This window comes from Typopeltis vanoorti, chromosome 6, assembly GCF_054136105.1.
Source record: "Typopeltis vanoorti isolate ZY-2024b chromosome 6, IOZ_Tvanoo_1.0, whole genome shotgun sequence".
Taxonomy (NCBI): Eukaryota; Metazoa; Arthropoda; class Arachnida; order Uropygi; family Thelyphonidae; genus Typopeltis; species Typopeltis vanoorti.
In genome coordinates this window covers 15,648,185-15,669,087 of record NC_143554.1, presented here as the reverse complement: position 1 = coordinate 15,669,087, position 20,903 = coordinate 15,648,185, and the positions used below count along the sequence as shown (strand labels likewise).

Genomic DNA, 20,903 nt, shown 5'->3' with positions numbered 1-20,903 from the left:
ATTATTTTCAGAAACTATTTGAGAATGTGACTCATTAGGCTGATCATTCTATAGTCATTACAAGTTTTTACATTTGCTTTTTTAGGTAGCATGATGAAGGTCAACTGTAAGCAGTCTTGAGGGATTATGCCTGCATCGTATATCTTATTAAATAGCTTTACTAATATATTAATGTTGTCACCTTCTAACAACTTTACTATTTCTGCTGGTATTCTATCCGGGCGTAAGGCTTTACCATTTTTAGCTGAGTTTAGTGCACATTCTACCTCTGATCTTAGAATGCATGGATCTTCCATATGTTCATAAGTATTTTCTGGGTTCTGTCTGTTATCAGCAAAGAGTTCTATATATTTCGCCCATTCTTGTATTTTGTCATCCTTTTCACCTTCTAACAACTTTACTATTTCTGCTGGTATTCTATCCGGGCCTAAGGCTTTACCATTTTTAGCTGAGTTTAGTGCACATTCTACCTCTGATCTTAGAATGCATGGACCTTCCATATGTTCATAAGTATTTTCTGGGTTCTATCTGTTATCAGCAAAGAGTTCTTCTATATATTTCGGCCATTCTTGTATTTTGTCATCCTTTTTGGATATTATTTATCATTTATCTTGTTTTGTTTCGAAGGATACAGAATTGTTTTTTCTTAAATATATCTGAGGTCTCTTTCAGCTTTTTGTGTAGATAAAAATTGTCATGCTTTTCCTGTAGAATTTCTATTTCTTTATATTTTTCATTCATCCAGATTTCTTTTGCTTCTTTGATCTTGCATTTAATAATTTTCTGAACCTCTTTATATTTTGTTGGACTATGATTCTTATATGATCTGCATTGATCCATGAGAGAAGGAATTTCATCAGTTATCCAATCCTTCTTTTTTACTGCTCTATTAGGACACAAGGTATTGGTATATTTCTCTATGAAGACAGATTTTAATTTGTCCCATGATTCATCAACCCTCATGATGTTATCATTCTTGATAAGGGCTCTTGATTCAGATCTTGACTCGATTTGTTTCTTATCTCTGTGTTTTTTAATTTTCCTAAATCAAACCTTTTTTGTTGATGTTTCTTAAGTATAGCTTTCAGTCTAAGTTTTAACTCTGCCACCAGTAGGTTATGATCAGAAGCAATATCTGCACTAGGATAAGTTTTTGTACTCTTTATAGAACTTTGAAATCGTTGATTAATTAGCAAGTAAACAATTTGGTTTCTGACTATATTCCCATTATTATCCTGTGGTGATTACCAAGTACACAGCCTTTGGGATGGTAGCCTCACTCATTTCCTGTTCCCAGTCCATGTTCGGCAACTGCATCTTCACTTCTGCCTATGTCCATATGTTCATAAGTATTTTCTGGGTTCAGTCTGTTATCAGTAAAGAGTTCGTCTACGTATTTTGCCCATTTTTGTATTTTGTCATCCTTTTCGGAATATTATTTCGCCCTTTTTTATTCAAAGGATACAGAATTGTTTTTTCTTAAATATACCTGGATATCACTAGATGCTAAAACACCCAAATTGATCATATTGTAATCAAGGGTAATTAGAAGTTGCTCTTAGATTAACTTACTGCACATGGCTCAAATCAACTCAAGCTTCATACTCTGCCTATACCAAAGCATGTAACATATGCCAATTGGTCAAAAGCAGATCCAAATCTGATTTCACACAGGCAAACAGCAAAAAACTTGCCTCTTGTCCAAATGGAAGCTGTGCCTTCTGGTCCCTTGCTAAGGACATTGGATGCAACTCCTGCTATCCTGCACTTTCATCTCTCTCCTGATGGCACCACTGTTACTGTACCCAAACATAAAATGGACCTCTTGGCATAACCCTTTTCCTTGAGCTCCTGCATAAATGATGAAGAGAAATCACCTCCACACTGGAACTCAAACACTGTATTCCTAAATGACCCACTCACAATCACTACTAATCCCATTGACAACTTTGCAAATGATGATACTTTCCACTCATCCTACTCATTTGACAAACCATGCAGTACTTTGACATATCAGGCTACAAGATCATCTACAACCAGTGTCTTAAACAATGATCTACATAATATTCTTCAATTGGGCATGGACAACCTTGTCATGTTCAATGCCAACACACAGTCTTGCCTTTTCTCTTGCAAAAGAGATCTCAGCTCGCCTAACCTTACCTTCAGTAATACACACATCACCAGACAAACTAACATTTACCTCCTGTCTATCCTGGCATAAACTTGGCATTTACAGCCTCCTCGGCATCCAAAAAACTAGAAATTCTCTTTCGTTGAAGAAGCTATTTTACACCCAACCAACTCTTAACTATATACAATTCCCAAACATGTGAGCAGAATGCTGCTCACATGCTAAAAAATTCTCTTAAAATCTTTGAACAGTCCAGAGGCAAGCAATTAGGCTCATAGATAATCCCTCTCTTATAGATTCACTTCAACCTTTATCTCACAGATGCAGTTTCAGCATTGTGTTTATTCTACAGGTACTTCCATTGGTCACTGCTCCAGTGAATCAGCAACCATCACTCCTCTACTTTCTATTGCACCTGTGAATACAAGAGCAGCAGCTGTCCAGTAGCACTTTAAACAACTGCAAACACACAAAGCCTGCTTGAAGGCATGCAGTTCTCTTATCGCATTTTCCTGAATCTCCTCTATGGTTTGGAAACTATGTCCTTTCAAAGTTATTTTAAGTTTGGGAAAGAGGAAAGTGTCTGTTAGGGCTAAGTCTGGAGAATAGGGTGGATGGGGCACAATAAATGTCTGATGTTTTGCCATATAACTTGGGGATAAGGAGTGACGCGTGAGCCAGTGCAATGTCATGGTGCAACATCCAAGTCTGGTTTTCCCACAATCAAGCCTCTTCCTACACACAGCATACCTCAAACACTCTAAACCTTCCTGGTACAACTCTTTGTTTACCATCTGACCACGTGGTACAAATTCATAATGGACAATGCCTTTCCAATAAAAAAAAAAACACAACCAACATTACTTTGATCAACTCATCCATTGATGCTTAAACCACTCATAGCACTGCATTCGGCTCATACAGTCCTCCCTATATGCTTGGTTAAGTAACTGAAATGTCTCTATAAAATTTTTACCAAGTTTGCAGCAAAATTTCACATACATATACGTTGTTCTTCAAGTTTTCTCATTGTTACTAATCCCATGAACAGCTTGTGCGCATGCTCACTTCAGTGGATTTAACTTGACGACTAATGCTCAATAGCAGAACAGGGCAAATGGCGATTTGTTGTCAAAACTGCTGCTAGGTGTATTTGGCATCAGCAGCACATTCTCTGTGCTGGTTGGTGTGCTATTTAAAAAGTTCAGTCTTTTTTGAACATGCCTCTGTGTGTGTGTGTGTGTGTGTGTGTGTGTGTGTGTGTGTGTGTGTGTGTGTGTGTGTCAATAAACTTCTATCTCATTTCTCATCTGCACTCTACACACGGCACTAATGTAAATATAGGTTCGACCTCTTGTATATGGGATCAATAAAGAAACAAAAAAGATTGAATAAATTTATATGGATTAACAGAAAAATCAGTCAAACACTGAACTATCAGTATATCAGAGAGTGTTCAAACCCATTTCAAGGGTATGTGAGAGCAGTTAGAAATAAAACACTTGACTAGAGACGACAGACATAACAATTCTGACAAAAATTAGGGAGTGAACAGATGACATCAAGGCAGAATCATATTAAAAATGAAGATATTATGAAGGAGCTTGATATCAGCATTCAAGAATGTGAGAACAGAGATAGTGTAGGGTGATGGGATTATCTACATAGAATGAGAGGAGAGAGAGAAGGAAGGTTAGCAAAACAGGTTTTTGGTGCTAAGATGGCAGAAAAAATGTCCTGGTGGAAGACGAAATTCTAAATGGATTGATTCAATCAGAAATGTCCTAGAAGACCAAAATATTAGAAGGCTGACAAGTAATACAGTAATTTAGAAGATTGCTGACAAGATATTAGTAATAAGGTAAACTTAATCATGTAAGTACTATTGTAGCAACTTGTACACTTCCTTAAGGCTACATATCAGGATGATGAAGAAATTTAAAATTATTACATAAACTAAAATAATGCTAGTAATTGACCAGTGAAGCAATATAAGTAACAGTATAGTAGTCATTTCAGCGGATCATCATCATCATGAAAAACTATTTAGGCACTTGCCACATTGTTCACTACATATTATTCTCTCTTTTAAAAATACCTTCCATACCTTGTCCACCTAGGGGTTTACAAAATTCAACGCACCTGCAAACTTTTATATAGAGGAAACAGGGCACACTGTTAAATTTCTCTTTTTACTTTACTTTACATACATTCCTACCTTGTGTGTGTTTGTTGTGTTTATAATTTGTATTGTTAAAACTTATGATTAGTATCTTTAGTGAATATCCCTATTACTTGATAAACTTTCTCGCGCTTGCTTTCACCTTTCCGCTCTGTGGCCACTACTTAAATTGCTCATGTGTGCCAAACTTGGTAGACAAAGAAATTGCCCACGGCTAGAGCCAAATTTCTTTGATACAAATCTGGAATTAATTCCGTGTCAGAATATCGAAAAATTTGTTTGTTAAAGCTGCGCCATCCAAATTCTTAGACAAGAGAATCTTCCTTGTCAGGGAGTTAACACTCAGAATGACACACTATTCGATAATCAAGCAATTAAAATTCCCAATTACAAAAGAACTTTGTATATCTTTACTCTTACTGCAGTAAGAGTAAAGATATACTATCCCCACAATTTAACTCGCACTAGTTCTATTTTTATGAATGGTGCAGAAAAAGAAAGGTTTATTCATTAATTAATACGATGTACAAATATTAAGATCACTTAACAAAACTGAATATGATTAACCAGACATAACCTTAATACTCCTAGTCATAAACAATATGAGACAATATCTACTACCAGTTAAATTTCTGACTTGATCCTATTCAACTAAAATTCTTGTACAAGCATTTTATTTTATTCTAGATTCAAGAACAATCAAGCTATAACAAACTTTGGCAATTCAATACCCCCACTGTACATGAATTCTTACTCAGAGCCAAGACAATCTACCAGTGGATTAGATACTAAAGTCCTGGTTCAGTTTTGTATGTCCAATCACTGAGCATATCCGCAGAAATATGCAGACTAACTGTTTCTTGCATACAAATGAACTGAAAAGTTTCTACATTACCGAGCATTAAGATCTCTCGTCTTTTCTCTCGAAAAGGCAAGAAAACTTTTCCCGAAAAATTCACATGGCTTGTCACCCTCTCTTATGGTCAGTTGTCTTCAGGTAGGACAAACTAGTGATTACAATCATGAATCAGCTTTTCCAATATGGGCAAAGCTGCTCTGCCGGATTCGGTCCACGTGGTTCCGCATGTTGACCGGTTTGCGCTGGCTTTTCCGCTGTACTGATGATTATGCCCACACTGGATCGCTATCTGGCTGCTTGGCTGCCACTGGACATCATTCTTTTCGACCACTCTCATGCAACTTCTCCGGGAACAACTGGCACAGGAATCTCCCAAACAAAAAAAGAGCCACGAGTTGGCGTCGCCAAACTCTATATATCCTTGCTGAGCTGTTCTCCCTCTTACATCACTCTTTTCCGGCCTGCACCTAAAATTCTTGCACTTGGTACCGTTCTCTCCTCGTTGTGTTCTCCACACGTGCAACATGGACCTTGCGTACGTGACTGCCTGGGGTCATTTCTTTAAGCCGATTATCTCGTTGTATACATCTAACTTTCTCATGTTAACATAACTTTTACTAAATTCCAACCCTTATCGGTTTTACAAGGACACTTAACAATATAATACATAGGAGAATTTACAATTAAATGATTATTTTGTTACTTCTGTCAACAATTTCACTTATACCTATAAACAAGCATTTTCTCCGGGAATTTTTTGTATAGCTGTTAATTCGAATGAAATATTTTCAATATAATAAACCTTTCATTCAAGATTTAACAACACCATCCAAATAAGAAAAGATGAACATAAACACCACATTAAATTCCTCCACTATGGTGAAACAGGCCTGTCAGACCATGCACTTCAAACATGTCATAGAATTAACTGGACAGGCACCAAGTCCCTACACTGCACCAAAACTTGGTTTGAAAGAAAGTTCAAAGAAGCATGTGAAATACTGAAACATCATCCAAATCCAAACAAGAATCATGTATTAATAATTCCAAGAATCAGAAGAACCCATCTTCAACCCATATAGCATCCAGAACAACCTAAAGCAGAAGAAAACTTAAATTTGGGATTAAATTGTTTAATGTAGTTCTGCTATAAAACTTTTTTTATGATCGGTATATACTGATGATATAAAAATCGATAATGAATTAATTTTGTATATATTTTGTTCAGTAATATTTTTCTGTTTAAAATTTTTTTTATTATTATTTTTTTTTATTCACTAGAGGTCAGGCTAGGGTAAACGATTAACAAAACATTTAGATGCATCTTACTTTTGTGTAGTGTCATATAGCTTGTGTCCTGTACATATGTATGTTTTTCTGATGATGATGACCTCAATATAGAGGTCATAATGTTGAATATTATTTTTTTAATTAAGTAAAGTAATTATTCCATCATGTGCATTTTTGTCCCCATAAATTCTTCACTATGGATCACTACATATTAGTTGGAATTTGGTTAGATTGAGATGACTAGAATAAATAGGGTGATTGAGTGTTTATTACATACTGATTAGCCCTTATTGCAAGAGATTCTGGGAAGCATAATTGGTTTTCATTATCATAGAAATTTATAATTAGAGCATTCTTGATTTAAGGGATATGTTTTAACTGTATAGCATATAATGATATTTCAGTGGAGAGATTTTTGTTGCATTGTGCTTTTGTTTTCTATAGTTTCTTTGTGTTGGAATGTAAATAATCAGTTATGGGGATGTTGCCATTTCTGTAGCATCCAATTAAATATGATTTTAAAGAACATTTGTTTTTTTTTTTGTTTTGCCATATAACATTTGTAAAAGGTTATATGGCAAGGCCAACTATGGTCATACTGTGCAAGTAAAGATCAAAGTAGTATACAAGGGAAACCTAAGTTGATAAGTAAATGAAAGCATAAACAGGTATATATAAGAATGAATAAAAAAGACATGCATAAAAAAAAAGTATTAAAAACTTATGAACAAAAACACAGAAATAAAAACTAATGTCTATATCTGGTGAAAATGATTATTTTTCAGTTAAGATTTAAAAATGAAAGAGACACCTGGTGAGGATGATAAAATCTTTCCGAGTACATAAAGCTCACAGATTATGAATATGGCCAAAATTGTGATTGCACTCATTTTGTATTATTTTCAATTCTTGATTATTTTTTTTCTCTGCCTGTCTTTTCTCTAGATGCAGTATTTTACTAGTTAAATTTTTGCAGGTCCTATAATTCTGAGTATTTTCTAATGATGGGTCCTGTAGCATTTTTATCCATATCTCATTATATTTCTTTATATACATTCATATATTACTTAATAATTTGTTTTTCTTTTTTGTTGGCTGTGGATCAAAGGATTTATTCTGCACAAAACTAATAAAATTTTTCATTTGAGTCAATTTGTTTTCTATGTTTCTCTCAGTTATGCCTCTTCTGCTTCCAAAATATTAGTTTTTTTTTTTTTTTTTACATTAACTCCAAACACTTCTAACTTTTTACAAATCACAAATCTAACTGACTAATGGATATTGCTCTCACATCTGGTTTGGTTCCCATAAGAGGTACCTAAAGATAATGGACTCTGTACAGAAAAGGGCAGCATATTGATTAATGACACCTCTCTCACTAATACACTTCATTCACTTTTGCATAGGCACTCAGTTTCTACTGCTTGCATCTTCTACAAATACTTCTATAATTACTATTAATCAGAATTAGCATCAATAATACTCCCACTAACCTTTTAAATCCATTCAAACATGTGTATCAACTAATCAACATTCCCCTCACAGTGAAACTCCAAAAGCACAAAAAAAAAAAAAAATCTTCTCCTCCTCTTTGTTCATCACTTTCACTGCATTCTGGTCTGCCATCTTATGAGTTTCCCAAGAATGAGAAGTGTCTATCAGTTATCATGACCAGTGAACAGAATTTGGATGATAAATTAAACCTTACAACAGAAGTTATGAAAAGGATTGAGTTTTTATTAAACATTAACAAATAAAAACTATACAAAGACCACAAACTAGTTTCTCAACAAAGAAGAAGTGGCTTCTTCAAGGTGAATAAAGAGAAAAATACAAATACAATTTACTGTACAAATAATGAGAGAAAATGTTATCAGATTAACAATCAAACAAGAGAAGTTAGTGGAGTGTGACCTGTGTCATCTATTTTCTAGCACAAAACAGCTGATTAGCTGAAAAGTGGAAGTCAGGTATGTTAAGCAATCTAATCAATGATTTTCAAACATCGTTTAGGATAAGATTGATTTTTGTTGTGAGAAGAATGTGAATGAACAAATGACGGTGCTAGATTCTTTAATATGATGAGCAAAATGCTTTCTTCAAGATATGGCACAGAGAACTTGTCCCTGTTTCTGTTATATGCCACATAGTTAAGATATTCTCTCTCTCTCTTCCTTATTTTGAAACTATCCAAAACCCTATTTCCTCTAGTTATAAATTTATAGAGGATAATACAATTACACCATGTACTTGCCATTATCATTTCAGATATGATATATATATATAGAGAGAGAGAGAGAGAGAAAGAGAGAGACCTAAGAAGATAATATAACATCCATATGCAAAGTTTTTAAGTTTGAACACTGTTTCCATTACAGGAAAGACTACCACTGTATTGGAGAAGTCTTCTTCTTCTTTGGTGCGTCAATCCGAAAATCAGTTGGTTATAGCAGCACATCATAACATCCTGTCTTGTGACCTCCTTTTTATCTCTTCATAACTCTTAGTGCAGTTAGCATCATTATGCTATTTATATATGAAATTCTTAGTCTGCCTCATGGCCTCTTTCCTTCTACAGTCCCCTCCATTATTTCTGTAATCAGTTCCCCATGCCTCAGATGGTGTCCAATTAGGCTTTTTCTTCTCTTATTGATGTGGTTCATTAGTGACTGCTGTTCATGAACTATATTTAGAACTTCATTACTTTTTCTTTCTGTCCAACTAATTTTCATCATTTTTCTCCAGGACCAAAGTTCAAATGCCTCCAACTTTTATTATTATTATTACATGACACCTCCAGGAGTCCAAAGACTCATCAAGGGAGGACACCTACCTCTACAACTCTCTGTCTCCACCAACCGCAACTACCATCATCATCTACACCAACGCTATCTACTGCCCACCACCACAACTAGATTTTCACAGACAATCACAAACATCCATGCTCATGGCAGGATTCAAACCCTGCAGCCTTTTGGCTGGAGAGCAGATATGCTAACCACTCGGCCAACCAGGCTGGCTTTTGATGTCAAGTTTTGTTAGCATCCAAGCCTCACAACCATATAATGAAATGCTCCATATGTATGTTTTCACTAGCTTTTTTTTTTTTTTTTGTGTGTGCTGGGTGCCAAGTTCTTAACTGGTATAAATGTTTCTTCTGTTGTAGAATGGCTTTTTGGCCAAGATTATTCATGCTTTAATAACTGATTGGTTTCTTCCATCTTCGGTGATAAGACTTCCAAGATATTTAAAAGAGGATACCTGTTGTATTAGGTTATTATTTATTTTCAGGTTTATTTTCATTGGATTTATTTTACTTGTAATTAATAGTTGTTTTCTTATAATTAATTTTTAGGCTGTACTGTGTGAAAATTTCTTCCATCTTTGTCAGGGTAGATTTCAGTTTGTCTTCGTTATCAGCCATAATTGCTATATCATCCACAAACTGTAGCTAGTTAATATCAATTCCATTTATCTTAATTCCTGTTTCTATTAGTTCTTTCAATTTATTTATTTATTTAAGAAGTAATTTTAATTTAAAATAAATCAAATTAATTACTCTAATTATTAATAAGATTGGTTTATTTTAAATTAGTATTATTACTCAACATAATAGTGGTAAAAATAATTTTGCCATAATGAATAGTGATCACTATGTGGTGGTTATTAGTAAAAGGATGAACACTATTTTGATTTACCTTTAATGCTCCTCCTGGTACAGGAAACACTCGTACTTGTAGCTGCAAACTGCGATTTTGACTGTCAAACATTTCAAGCTGTGTGATGAAAAAATGCGAAGTTGATGACACTATTAACTGATTACTTCTTGGGAAATTTTCAAGAGAGAACTCCAGTGAAACCGGATTATTAAGATTAACCTAAAGAAAACAAAACAATTAATTGTATTATATCACACTTAATATTGCATTATGAGTTGTGATTGCATTTTTTTTTTTTCTTTTTAGCAGTTGGGTATGAACCTGTGCTTAAATATTAAATCTGATAATAATAATTATGAATATATATAAAATACTTATGTTTAGAAATGGCAATAAAACAGCAAAGTATGCAGTTCATAACAGGAATACAGAATGTGGAAATTAACTTAAATGAGAGGAAGAAAGAATAGTTAAAAGTGAAGAAATGAAGGAATAAAGTGATCTATTATTTATCATTTATAATATTACGGTTATTAATTTTAAAAATGGATGGTTTGAAGTTTCTTAGATTTATAAAATAGCTAGAAGTAGAATGGAATGAGTCAGGACTGCAGGGTCAGGATTTTGCACACCTTCAGTTTCATTGCTAGTAATCTCACAGATTTTCTCTGATAAATACTCAGCTGTATGTTGGGGAAATCATCAGTTATAGTCTTTATTCATGATGAAGATAAATGTTTATAAGACAAGATATTTAATGGGCCATTGCTATAAATGAGAGAATATAGATGTTGATGAGCAAGAAATGTTTAGGAAAGTTAGTTTGCAATTGAAATTGAGTGATCATTATGGGAAACTTCAACTATAGCAAAATCAACTGGGAAGAGGAAGTAGCATTTATTAAGGGAACTGAATTTTTGTATTTCTTGAGGGACAGCTGTCTCAGGTAGCATGTGGTGGAAGGAACATGAGGATGAAGAGTTTTGGATTTGGTCATAGCATCAGAGGAACTGATTATGACTGACATGTCACATACTTTCTTCCAGTTGGTGAGATCAACTATGTATTATAGTCCTGACTTGGAGTATGAATATGCATGCAGAGGTATCCAGGCACAAAGATTTTATGTGTAATTATATGGCAGGCGACTATCCTAGATAGACTTAGAAAACAGCATGCAGCAGTATAATAAATGAAAGAATTTGAAGGAAGAGGGATTAGTAGAGAATGGGAGATACTAAGGAAAAAATTCATAAAAATGCAAAACGTATTAGTGGCATTAATGTTTTTTAGTATTCATGTATCCACTGAGGTTGATGTTTTAAAAATACTCTAAAATATTAATAGAAAATATAACTCTGACAGATTCTGACATCATGGTCAGTTCAGATATCACCTCACTTTTCAATTAATGTACCTTTGACAGAGACCTAATTAAGCCACATTTCTTAATTAGGTGAATTATTCAGATTCACCATATATGCAGGTTATTTCCTATGGAAAGGAAAAATATACAAACAGCTAGATGGGACGGCTATGGGTTCCCCTCTTTAGCAAACTCCTATATGGAGCATTTTCAAAACCAAGAACTCAATGAAGTTTGCTATTTGGTCTCATAGTCCAGATACATTAGAAACATTTTTGGTGCACTTTGACAACCAACATCCTAAAATAAACTTCACCATAGAAAAAGAAAGTAACACAGAATCAGAGAAAAACTATTCCCATTTCATATGTTAAGGGTTCATCATAATATCTGCAGAGTACTTTGGCAAAGTTGCCAAAGTACTCTGCAAATATTATCTCCATACTACTTTCAAACCTTTAATTTGGCTAACTACCATACATTTTCCTAAAGATCAACTACCTTCCTCTTGAACATCCTGGAATGTATAAAGTTCCTTGTGCATGCAGTTTAGCCTACTTTCGACAGAAAGGAAGATCAGTTAACATCTGCCTTGAAGAACACAAAAATTACATCCAAGATCATCTATATGGGTAGTCAGGATTGGCAGACCATTCTCTGGATACTCCTTCACATAGGATAATGTAGAAAAACATCTATATTACATAGAACTCATTACAGGTCTGAGAGGCTCTTCTTAGAATTAGCATCAGTTATAAAGCACTCTCCAACCTCAACAAATATTGTTGCATAAATTACCAAAGATCTGGGAGACTATCATTTTAAGTCCTAATAGCCATATATCTCTAAATTAACTTTGTAGTTATCTGACCCACATAGGGCAGCCACAATGTAAAGACATTAGGTGTGAGTTACAATTTAAATTGTTTCTACAATTACTTAGTTTAGTGCTGTGTGCTTGTCTCAGTTATAACTATGCGCTGATGATGCTGGATTGGAAACCAGCAAAATGTTAGTGATTTTAATAAATGCTTTTTTTTACTCTTGGTGTCGGTTTTAAGCATGATTATGAAAAATGAACAATGCCTAAACCTTTCTTCATGTATTAAGAAAACATAGTTGGCCTGCCTGGTTGGCTGTGTGGTTAGCGTATCCACTCTCCAACCAAAAGGTTGCAGGTTCAAATCCTGCCATGGGCATGGTTGTTTGTGATTGTTTGTGAAAATACTAGTGGTGGTGGTGGGCAGTAGACGGAGTTGGTGTAGATGATGTAGTTGGGAGAGATGTACAGTGGGTGCCCTCTCTCGATGAGTCTTTGGACTCCTTGGAGGTGTCATGTAATTATGCCGGCTTGGTTGGCCGAGTGGTTAGCATATCCGTTCTAAAACCAAAAGTCTGCAAGTTCGAATCCCACCATGGGCACTGATGTTTGTAATTGTTTATGAAAATACTAGTGGTGGTGGGCAGTAAATGGCATTGGTACAGATAATGCGGTTCATTGTAGTTGGTGGAAATGGAGAGCTGTAGAGTAGGTGCCATCCCTTGATGAGTCTTTGGACTCCTTGGAGGTGTCACGTAGTAGGAGTAATAATAATAATAATAGTCAACAACTGTATTGTATGCTACACAATACAAGGTATACAATATATGCAAAGCTTGTATACCTTGAAATAGAAGGAAATGCAGATGAAAAAGAGATTATGGAAGACATAAAGCGAGAGGTGGAGAACTGTTGCATAATGAATATTAAGACTCAGGCTAGGAAAGTGACTAGTACTGTAAAGAGAGAAAAATTGAAATATGAGAGGCGACTAGCACTGAAATCCAAGGAAAATCCCCAGTAGTTTTTTTGCTATGTGGTAAGTAGGATGAAAAATGATAGTACAGATTACCTTGTTGAATGGTGATGGGACTCAGGTGACCGATGCATATGACATAGTTCAGCCATTTAATGATCACTTTTAATGCCACTCTTCCTGGAGAGTGGCAGCATGATAAGATAGTGCAGTAAAAAAAAAGTGATAATAAAATGAAGGTATCAAATTATAGGCCTGTTTGTATTTATTCTGTGGAGTTAAGATTTTGGAGAAACTTGTAAGAATTCATATAGAGAATTGGACAGATGAAGACAATATTATTTATACAGGCTAGCATGGATTTGTTCAGCTTTCTGATAGATATCAGAAACTTGTATATGGGGAAGGGGGTTATCAAGGAACAGGAAAGCACAAGTGAAGTTATGCAGGGTTCAGTACTGGTACCATCACTGTACAATCTTTTGTCATTGACACTGTCACAAGACTACAGGGAGATATTCAGTATTTAAAGATGATTTGAAGCTTGAGCAAGAGTTATTAGTATTAGTGATGATGTTCAGTCTCTTCAGGAGGATTTCAGTAAATTTGAACAGTGGAAAATGATGGGGATATCAGTTTATTGCAACTAAATGTAAGCTTTTGCAATTTGGGATGTGCAGATGAGATACTTCATACTCACTTGCTGGAGTTATGCTGGAAGAAGCAAAGGATTTGGAGTGATTATAAATGGAGATCTGAAGTTCATGGGACATGAGAGATAAAAGAATGGTGGTCCAATTGTAAACAGTTTTGCCATAAATACTGTTACAACAGTCCCCCCCCCCCCCCAAACATTGCACAAAGAATTGCATGAGCCCAGTTCCATCAGTGGCACTGTATGCTGCCAACATTTGGCATTTATCAGTAGAGAGAGAGTTGCCTGTATGGATTAACATGTAGTGGGGAGATTATGAGAACCGTGTGGCTGTAATAGCACTTCACAAGGTTGGAATGGAGCCACCTGTTATTTTCAACATACTACGAACACTCAGGATATAAACAATCGGGTTAATAGTCTGATACACAAACATCTACTGATGTTTGTGTATCAGACTATTAACCATTATAACAGAAGACATATCTGACTGCCAAAGAATAGGTTGACCAAGCTGGGTTAGAATGCAACAGCTTGTACGGGCTGTGAAGGCATGCCCCCTACAGTAATCATGTGAAAATGCAGAAAGTAAGAGATGAACAGTTCACAGAGAATGATGTCATGTGTACTAACTTATGACCTTGGGGCAAGAGGCTATCGTCATTCTACTAGACACTTCCTAACACCACAACTTATTTAGCAGAGGGTGATAAAACCAAAAGTGCCTCTCCAGCAATACACAAGCGACAGACACAGAGATATATCCTTTTCACAGATGAGAAGATTTTCACCACTGAAGAGTCATTTTAATGCCAAAACAATTGAGTTATATGCTACAGTGGTTGCACAGTATGTGCAACCACTGCAGCATATAACTCAATTAAGAGGTCATCCAATAGCACTCAGGATTAAGAGGTCATCCCCCCCCCCAATCAGTGATAGTTTGGTAGGGGTGACATATCATGGGGGGGGAGGTATCCAAGCTGCATTTCTGTGAAAAAGGGGTCAAAATGTCTGCCAAAGTGTATCAAGACTCTGTGGTATGGCCCCTAAACAACATCTTGTTTTACAGGACAGTGGACCTTCCAACAGAACTCATCTCCTGCACCCTAGGCAAGGACAACACAATAGCGGTTGGAGGCAAATGTACCCAACCACATATCACCATCTGATCAGCCACCTGGAAGTCCCGATCTGAATCTGGTGCACTTCAAATTGTGGTTGGAGCTTGATAGGGTAGCCTACAAGAAATAACAACCCAGCATCACCAGCCTGAAGATGGATTTGGAGTGAGAAACAGCACTGTTTTCACTGGATATTGTGTGTGCCACCCATCAATATGTGACTTCGCAGACTTCGAGCATGTTAAAAAACAAAAGGGAGACATTTTGAAGATTGAGTGCTGTTATATGCATATTACAGATGTGGTTTGTATGTGATGAAAGCTGTAAATGATTTAACTGATAGATTGAAGGTTTATGCGCTGTTCAAATTATGACAGTATTCATGGCTAGAAAGCTTCGATCAGACAACATCTGTATTTCTCTGCTCAGATCGGGTCACTAGGATTCGAAGGGGAATGAAGTAAACTAGGAGTGGGTGCAGAGACAGATAACAAAAATGATATCAGGACTGTACAATGTTGTTTATGAGGATAGACTGAGGGAATGCAGAGTTTGGTGGATAGAAACAAAGAAGAAAGATATGATTGAGACTTAAAGTGTTACTGTATTAATACTGAAGAGATTTTTCATGTGCCAGAATGAGGGGAAAGAACAAGGACAAGGGGGTTATTCCTGGAAGTTACAAAAGGAAGTAGTGAGTAAAGGGTAAGAAGTGAGTTTTTTTATATGGAATGAGTTGCTGTACTTTAAAAAATCATTTAATTAGTGATAAGTTTCAACAGAATTCAGGTTGCAGGGTGTTCAGAAAATTTGGTTACTGCATACTGGGTATGACAGTGTTTCCCAAATTGTGGTACATGCAAAAAAAAAAAAAAAAAATTTTTGTCACCTGTGTCAAAAATAAGTGTAAGTCTATTTTATAATAAATTTTTCAATAATTAAAAACTCTCAAGGAACTTTTAAACAAAATGTTTCTCTTGGCATGTATCAAATGACCATTAGAGAAGCATCTGGCTGATGGCATTCCAACGACTTGGTTCGAACTATTTGCATTAAAAGTTTAAATTCAAATAGTTCAACCCACACAGATGGAATTCTTTTCTAAATTTCAGAATCAACCTCAGTGATTGCTTCATCATTCATGTGTATGTGTGCATTGTTAATGACCTTACTATTTTAACAGTTGTGTTGTTGGTAATTAAAGAATCTTGACAAGCAGTCTAATAATAATGTTAAAAATATTTAATTAATATTAACATTGCTCTCTTTTGTATTTCTTAAATCCTTTTTGATATGGATCACTGGTTAAAAACAAGATGTTTAAAACACACAATGGAAAATAGTGAGGGAAATGATAACGATTGTGGTAACTGTGAGAAAAAACATGCTGATCCATCAGGATCAAATCTTTGCAATGAACGTAATGAGTGCAAGCCATTAATTTATTATAATGCACATATTAAAACTTAAATAACTTTATAATTATTCATGTTGAATGAAATATTGTAACTTGTCCCAAATTGCCTTTTCATGACAGGGGATATTCCAGAGTTTCTAAAATTTTAAAAGGGATATGTGGGTACTAAAAGTTCAGGAAACACTTGTGTATGAGATAACATGACAAAAACAACTTTGATGGTAAACTAGGTGCAGAAATAAAGTAACAAAACATTTAAAGCTACTCATCATCCAATTATTCTCCATGAATGCATGCAGCATTACTCCCAGAATGAGCCTTGTATAAAGAATATTTTGTATATGCTAATGCCTAATCTCAGATTTATACATATAATAACAATGTTTCAGTTAATTCACTCTCAAATAACTATTTAAAGTCGATTTCAAACTAAGGTTTATGTAAGATAATTCTAAACATTTTTGATATTTTAACACAGCAGCCAAAAAATTTCACTATTTTGCCAGCCTGTCTGGCCAAGTGGTTAGCATATCTGATCTTCAACCAATGGATATAGGTCAAAATGCCACTATGGGCATGGATGTATCTCACTGTTGTTAGTCGGTCAATACACTTTCATCACCTGGTGTGAGACAGGTGCACTGCTCATTGAAGATCTGAAATGGTTTCAAAAAGTTCCATGTTTGGTCTAGAGAAGGATTCTGGATTAGATAAAAAAAATTAAAAAAAATATAAAAAGTAATAAAAACAGAAAAAAAAACTTAACTCATCTACAGTATTAATGTACTACAGGTTTACAACCTTTTGTATATGTGTTGGTGGGATGGGGGTGCACATAAAAATGTACAGTAATTGGCATTTTTATGATAACAATGGCAAACAAGAAAACTAAAGAATACAGAATTTCAAATGAGGATTCAAATATTTTGACTGCAGTCTCCAAGTTAAACAGGGCTGATTTTTTTGTTAATTTCAATAAGAATAACATTCTTTCTGATATTTCAAATGTATAATTTGTTTAGATTAGAAGTGTTCTACAGTAAAAACACTTTCCTAATTAAGTGAAGTTTTTCTTCTTCCCCCCCCCCCCCCCCTTACTAAATGTAGGGTTTCTGTTGATCCTTTTTGACCATACTGGTTGATAATTATATAATTTTGGTCTCCTTCTCTCTCTCTTTCTGCTTAACTGCTGAACTACTACTAGGTCATCCATAATAAAGAATTTACATTGGTAATGTATTCTGTAACAGCAGACTTCATCTTTAGGAGAGCACATAAGGAAAGATAATTTAAATATTGTTTCATAAGCAGTTTATAACTGCCATTTATTGAGTATTTTCACCCAATATATTACATACATTATTTTTTTAATGTATGGAACTACTGTACTACTGCTTTTGAATAATCAAACTGCTCTCTATTAGTTTGCATATTATTAATAAGTGCAGATAGAAAATAATTTTTTTTAGGATTGAATCTGTTATTAATTTAACTATTCAAGACATCTTGTTATTTATTTTTTTGGGGGGGTAGAATGTGATCTTAGAAAATGGTGCTAGCTTTGTTAATGTTTTTATTATGTCATATATTTGTGCAACCTAATATCCAGATATCTTATTAGAGAGTCCATAGCTATGCCTTCAAGTTTGGAGATAAGTCTGAGCTGCTAGTTAGTTTCAATGTTCCAAATATTCCACTTAGAGAAACATTAATAAGAGAGAAGTTCCCATTTCATATTAGAACATGTTTTCATTTTGCAAATACAATAAAGATGTTTTATATGGCACAAAAACAATTTACCTCAAATCACTGGCAAAGTTATTGACCCTCCTCTCTTACTGCCTTTGCAAATTTTTAGTAGAAATATTTGAAGAAATAGAACTAAACTCCACCAAGCTAAAATCTTCACTATCTGGCAACAGAGCTGTGACATGATACATTGGGAGCATACTTACAAAGCTAAAAACTGCAATAAAATATATTTTAGAATTAAAAACAACAAAAAAAAACATTATTACCTTTTCTAGAAACATTAGTTAACAGACTCCCAGATAGGTTTCTCACTCTCTACCTTATATCTACAGAAAACTCTTGCATCCCAACAGACATTTGAACATTCCCATCCTGAACAAATGTATGACATAATAAAAACATTAACACATAAAGAGATATCTTCTCAAGAGATATTACTCTCCAAAAATGAAATTCATATTAAAAAAAAAAAAAGATTATTATACCCTACACCTATTAACAGGCAAAACAATAGATGGATGAATAGTTTCATTAAGCAGGAGTTGCACAGAAGAAAATGTTGTGTGTGTGTGTGGGGGGGGGGATTATAAAGAAAAAAGTGATCAGCATGCCCATGAGCAGAATAAGGTGGAAGCAAGATGGATGACTGGTATGGTAAGGAAGACCAAAAGAAATCCTAAGGAGTTCTTTCGCTATGTGGCAAGTAAAAGGAGGAATGATTAAAAAGTGCTGATAGTGTGCAGGTGACAGAACCAAACCAAATAGTTGACTTATTGAGTGAACATTTGCAGGTGTGTACTATGTAGGTGGTGACAGTGCAATGTCAGATAGGACACTAACTGACTAGAGAATAGAGGTTGAAGAAATGGAGATGGTTAAAATATTTCAGAACCTCAATATGAACAAAGTTATGGGATTAGATTAGCATATCAGCCCGTGTGTTACAAAAATCATCAGCTGCTCTGACTAAGCTGTTTAATTTAAGCCCTCAGTGGGAAAGTGGAAATGGAATAAAAAAAGGAAAAATAGTCCCATTGCTTCAAGACAGAAGTAGCAAATTATAAACCAATCAGCATCTCAGGAGTGGTGGTTAAGGTGTTGGAGAAATTGGTGAAAGGCAGAATTCAGGACTAGGTGGATAGGAATATGATACTCTACAAGGAACAACATGGTTTTATGAAAGGTAGGTCTTGCCATAGTAACTGGCTTACTTTTTATCATAAAGTTACAATATAGTTAGATAAGAGAAATGACTACTCAGTGATTCTTCTGGATTTTGCAAAGACATTTGACAGGATTCCACACAGAACTCTGTTGCATAAATTAGAGCAAATGGGAATGGGTATGAATCTGGTGATTTGTATCAGAGGGCAGCTGATGGACAGATATCAAAGAGTGGTTTATAGAAGAGGCGAGTCCAGTAGAAGGCAGGCCACAGGGCTCTGTATTAAATCCTCTATTGTTTAATTTGTACATCTGTGTTACAGGAAATGATCTGACAAGAAATATTCAGTTTTTTGCTAATTATGCAAAACTGGGAAGTGCAATAGTAAATGAAGGTGATGTAGAGATCCTGCAGGATGACTTAAATAGACTAGTAGTATGAGCAAATATAAATGGCTACCAATTTAATGCAGCTTAGCATAAGTTCATACATTTTGGGAAGAGATCACAAGCTGTGTACTATATTGATGGAACTGAACTAGAGGAAACTGATATGGTCAGAAACTTGGGAATGATTGTGGACAAGGAGTTGAAGTTTAGAGAGCATACTGTAATGGTAACCAAAGCAGCACATCAGATTAAGTGGTTGTTGAAGAATGAAGAATGAATGGTTGTTGAAGGCAGGATTAGAGATGTGGTTACCCTATATAAGGCTTTAATAAATCCACATCTAGACTACTGTGCACAGATCTGGACACCCAGAATTCCATGGGGATGAAGAAGTGGTGGAGGGGGATTCAGAAGCAAGTGACAAAGATTGTGGCAGGTCTATGGAACACTGCCTATGAGAATATACTGATGGTCTGTGGGCTTCAAAAACTAGCTCTTAGGTGAAAAGAGGGACATTATAGAAGCATATAACTTATTAAAGGGATTTTTTTTTATAGGATTGACACCAAAGATTTGTTTTTAAGCACATGACAGGAAGGGATAGAACTAGGGACCATCAGTTAAAATTGTTTAAGAGTGTGTTTAGCAAGGGTGTAAGGAGCAGATTTTTTGCTTGGAGGGTGGTGAATGGGTTGCCAGAGGTGGTTGTGAGTGCTTCATCAGTGGATGAGTTTAAGGAGCAATAGATAAGTATTGTGTGAAGAATGGCTAGCGTGCAAATAATGAATCACCTGCAGTGGTGTTCTGCCTCCATGGAGATGAATGAATAATAATAATAATAATAATAATAATAATAATAATGCAGCAATCCCTTGTTAAATGCACCCCCGATTAGTGTGTCATTTTTTTTCGATACCCAAATCCAATTATTGCACCTAAAATCTAAAAAATAAATATTACAGATTTTAAAAAATCACTCACCAGGATGAAATGATTTAGTTACCGATTTGAAACATTTTACAAAGTTATTTTTTAATGGCATACCACACTATTTCCATGTAAGCTATGTTCGCTTACATAGCTTACATGGAAATGTCATCTTTACATAGCATTTT

The 20,903-nt window shown here is 35.1% G+C and overlaps 1 protein-coding gene across 1 annotated transcript in view; it reads right to left on the bottom strand.

Moving 5' to 3' along the window:
- Window positions 1-20,903, bottom strand: part of Vps13D (vacuolar protein sorting 13D) — a 1,260,195-nt gene that overhangs the window by 362,244 nt on the left and 877,048 nt on the right. Inside the window, exon 58 of the mRNA XM_090393926.1 lies at window positions 10,164-10,343. Within this exon, the coding sequence (XP_090250052.1) occupies window positions 10,164-10,343 (180 nt within the window). The remainder of the gene's footprint in view (window positions 1-10,163; window positions 10,344-20,903) is intronic.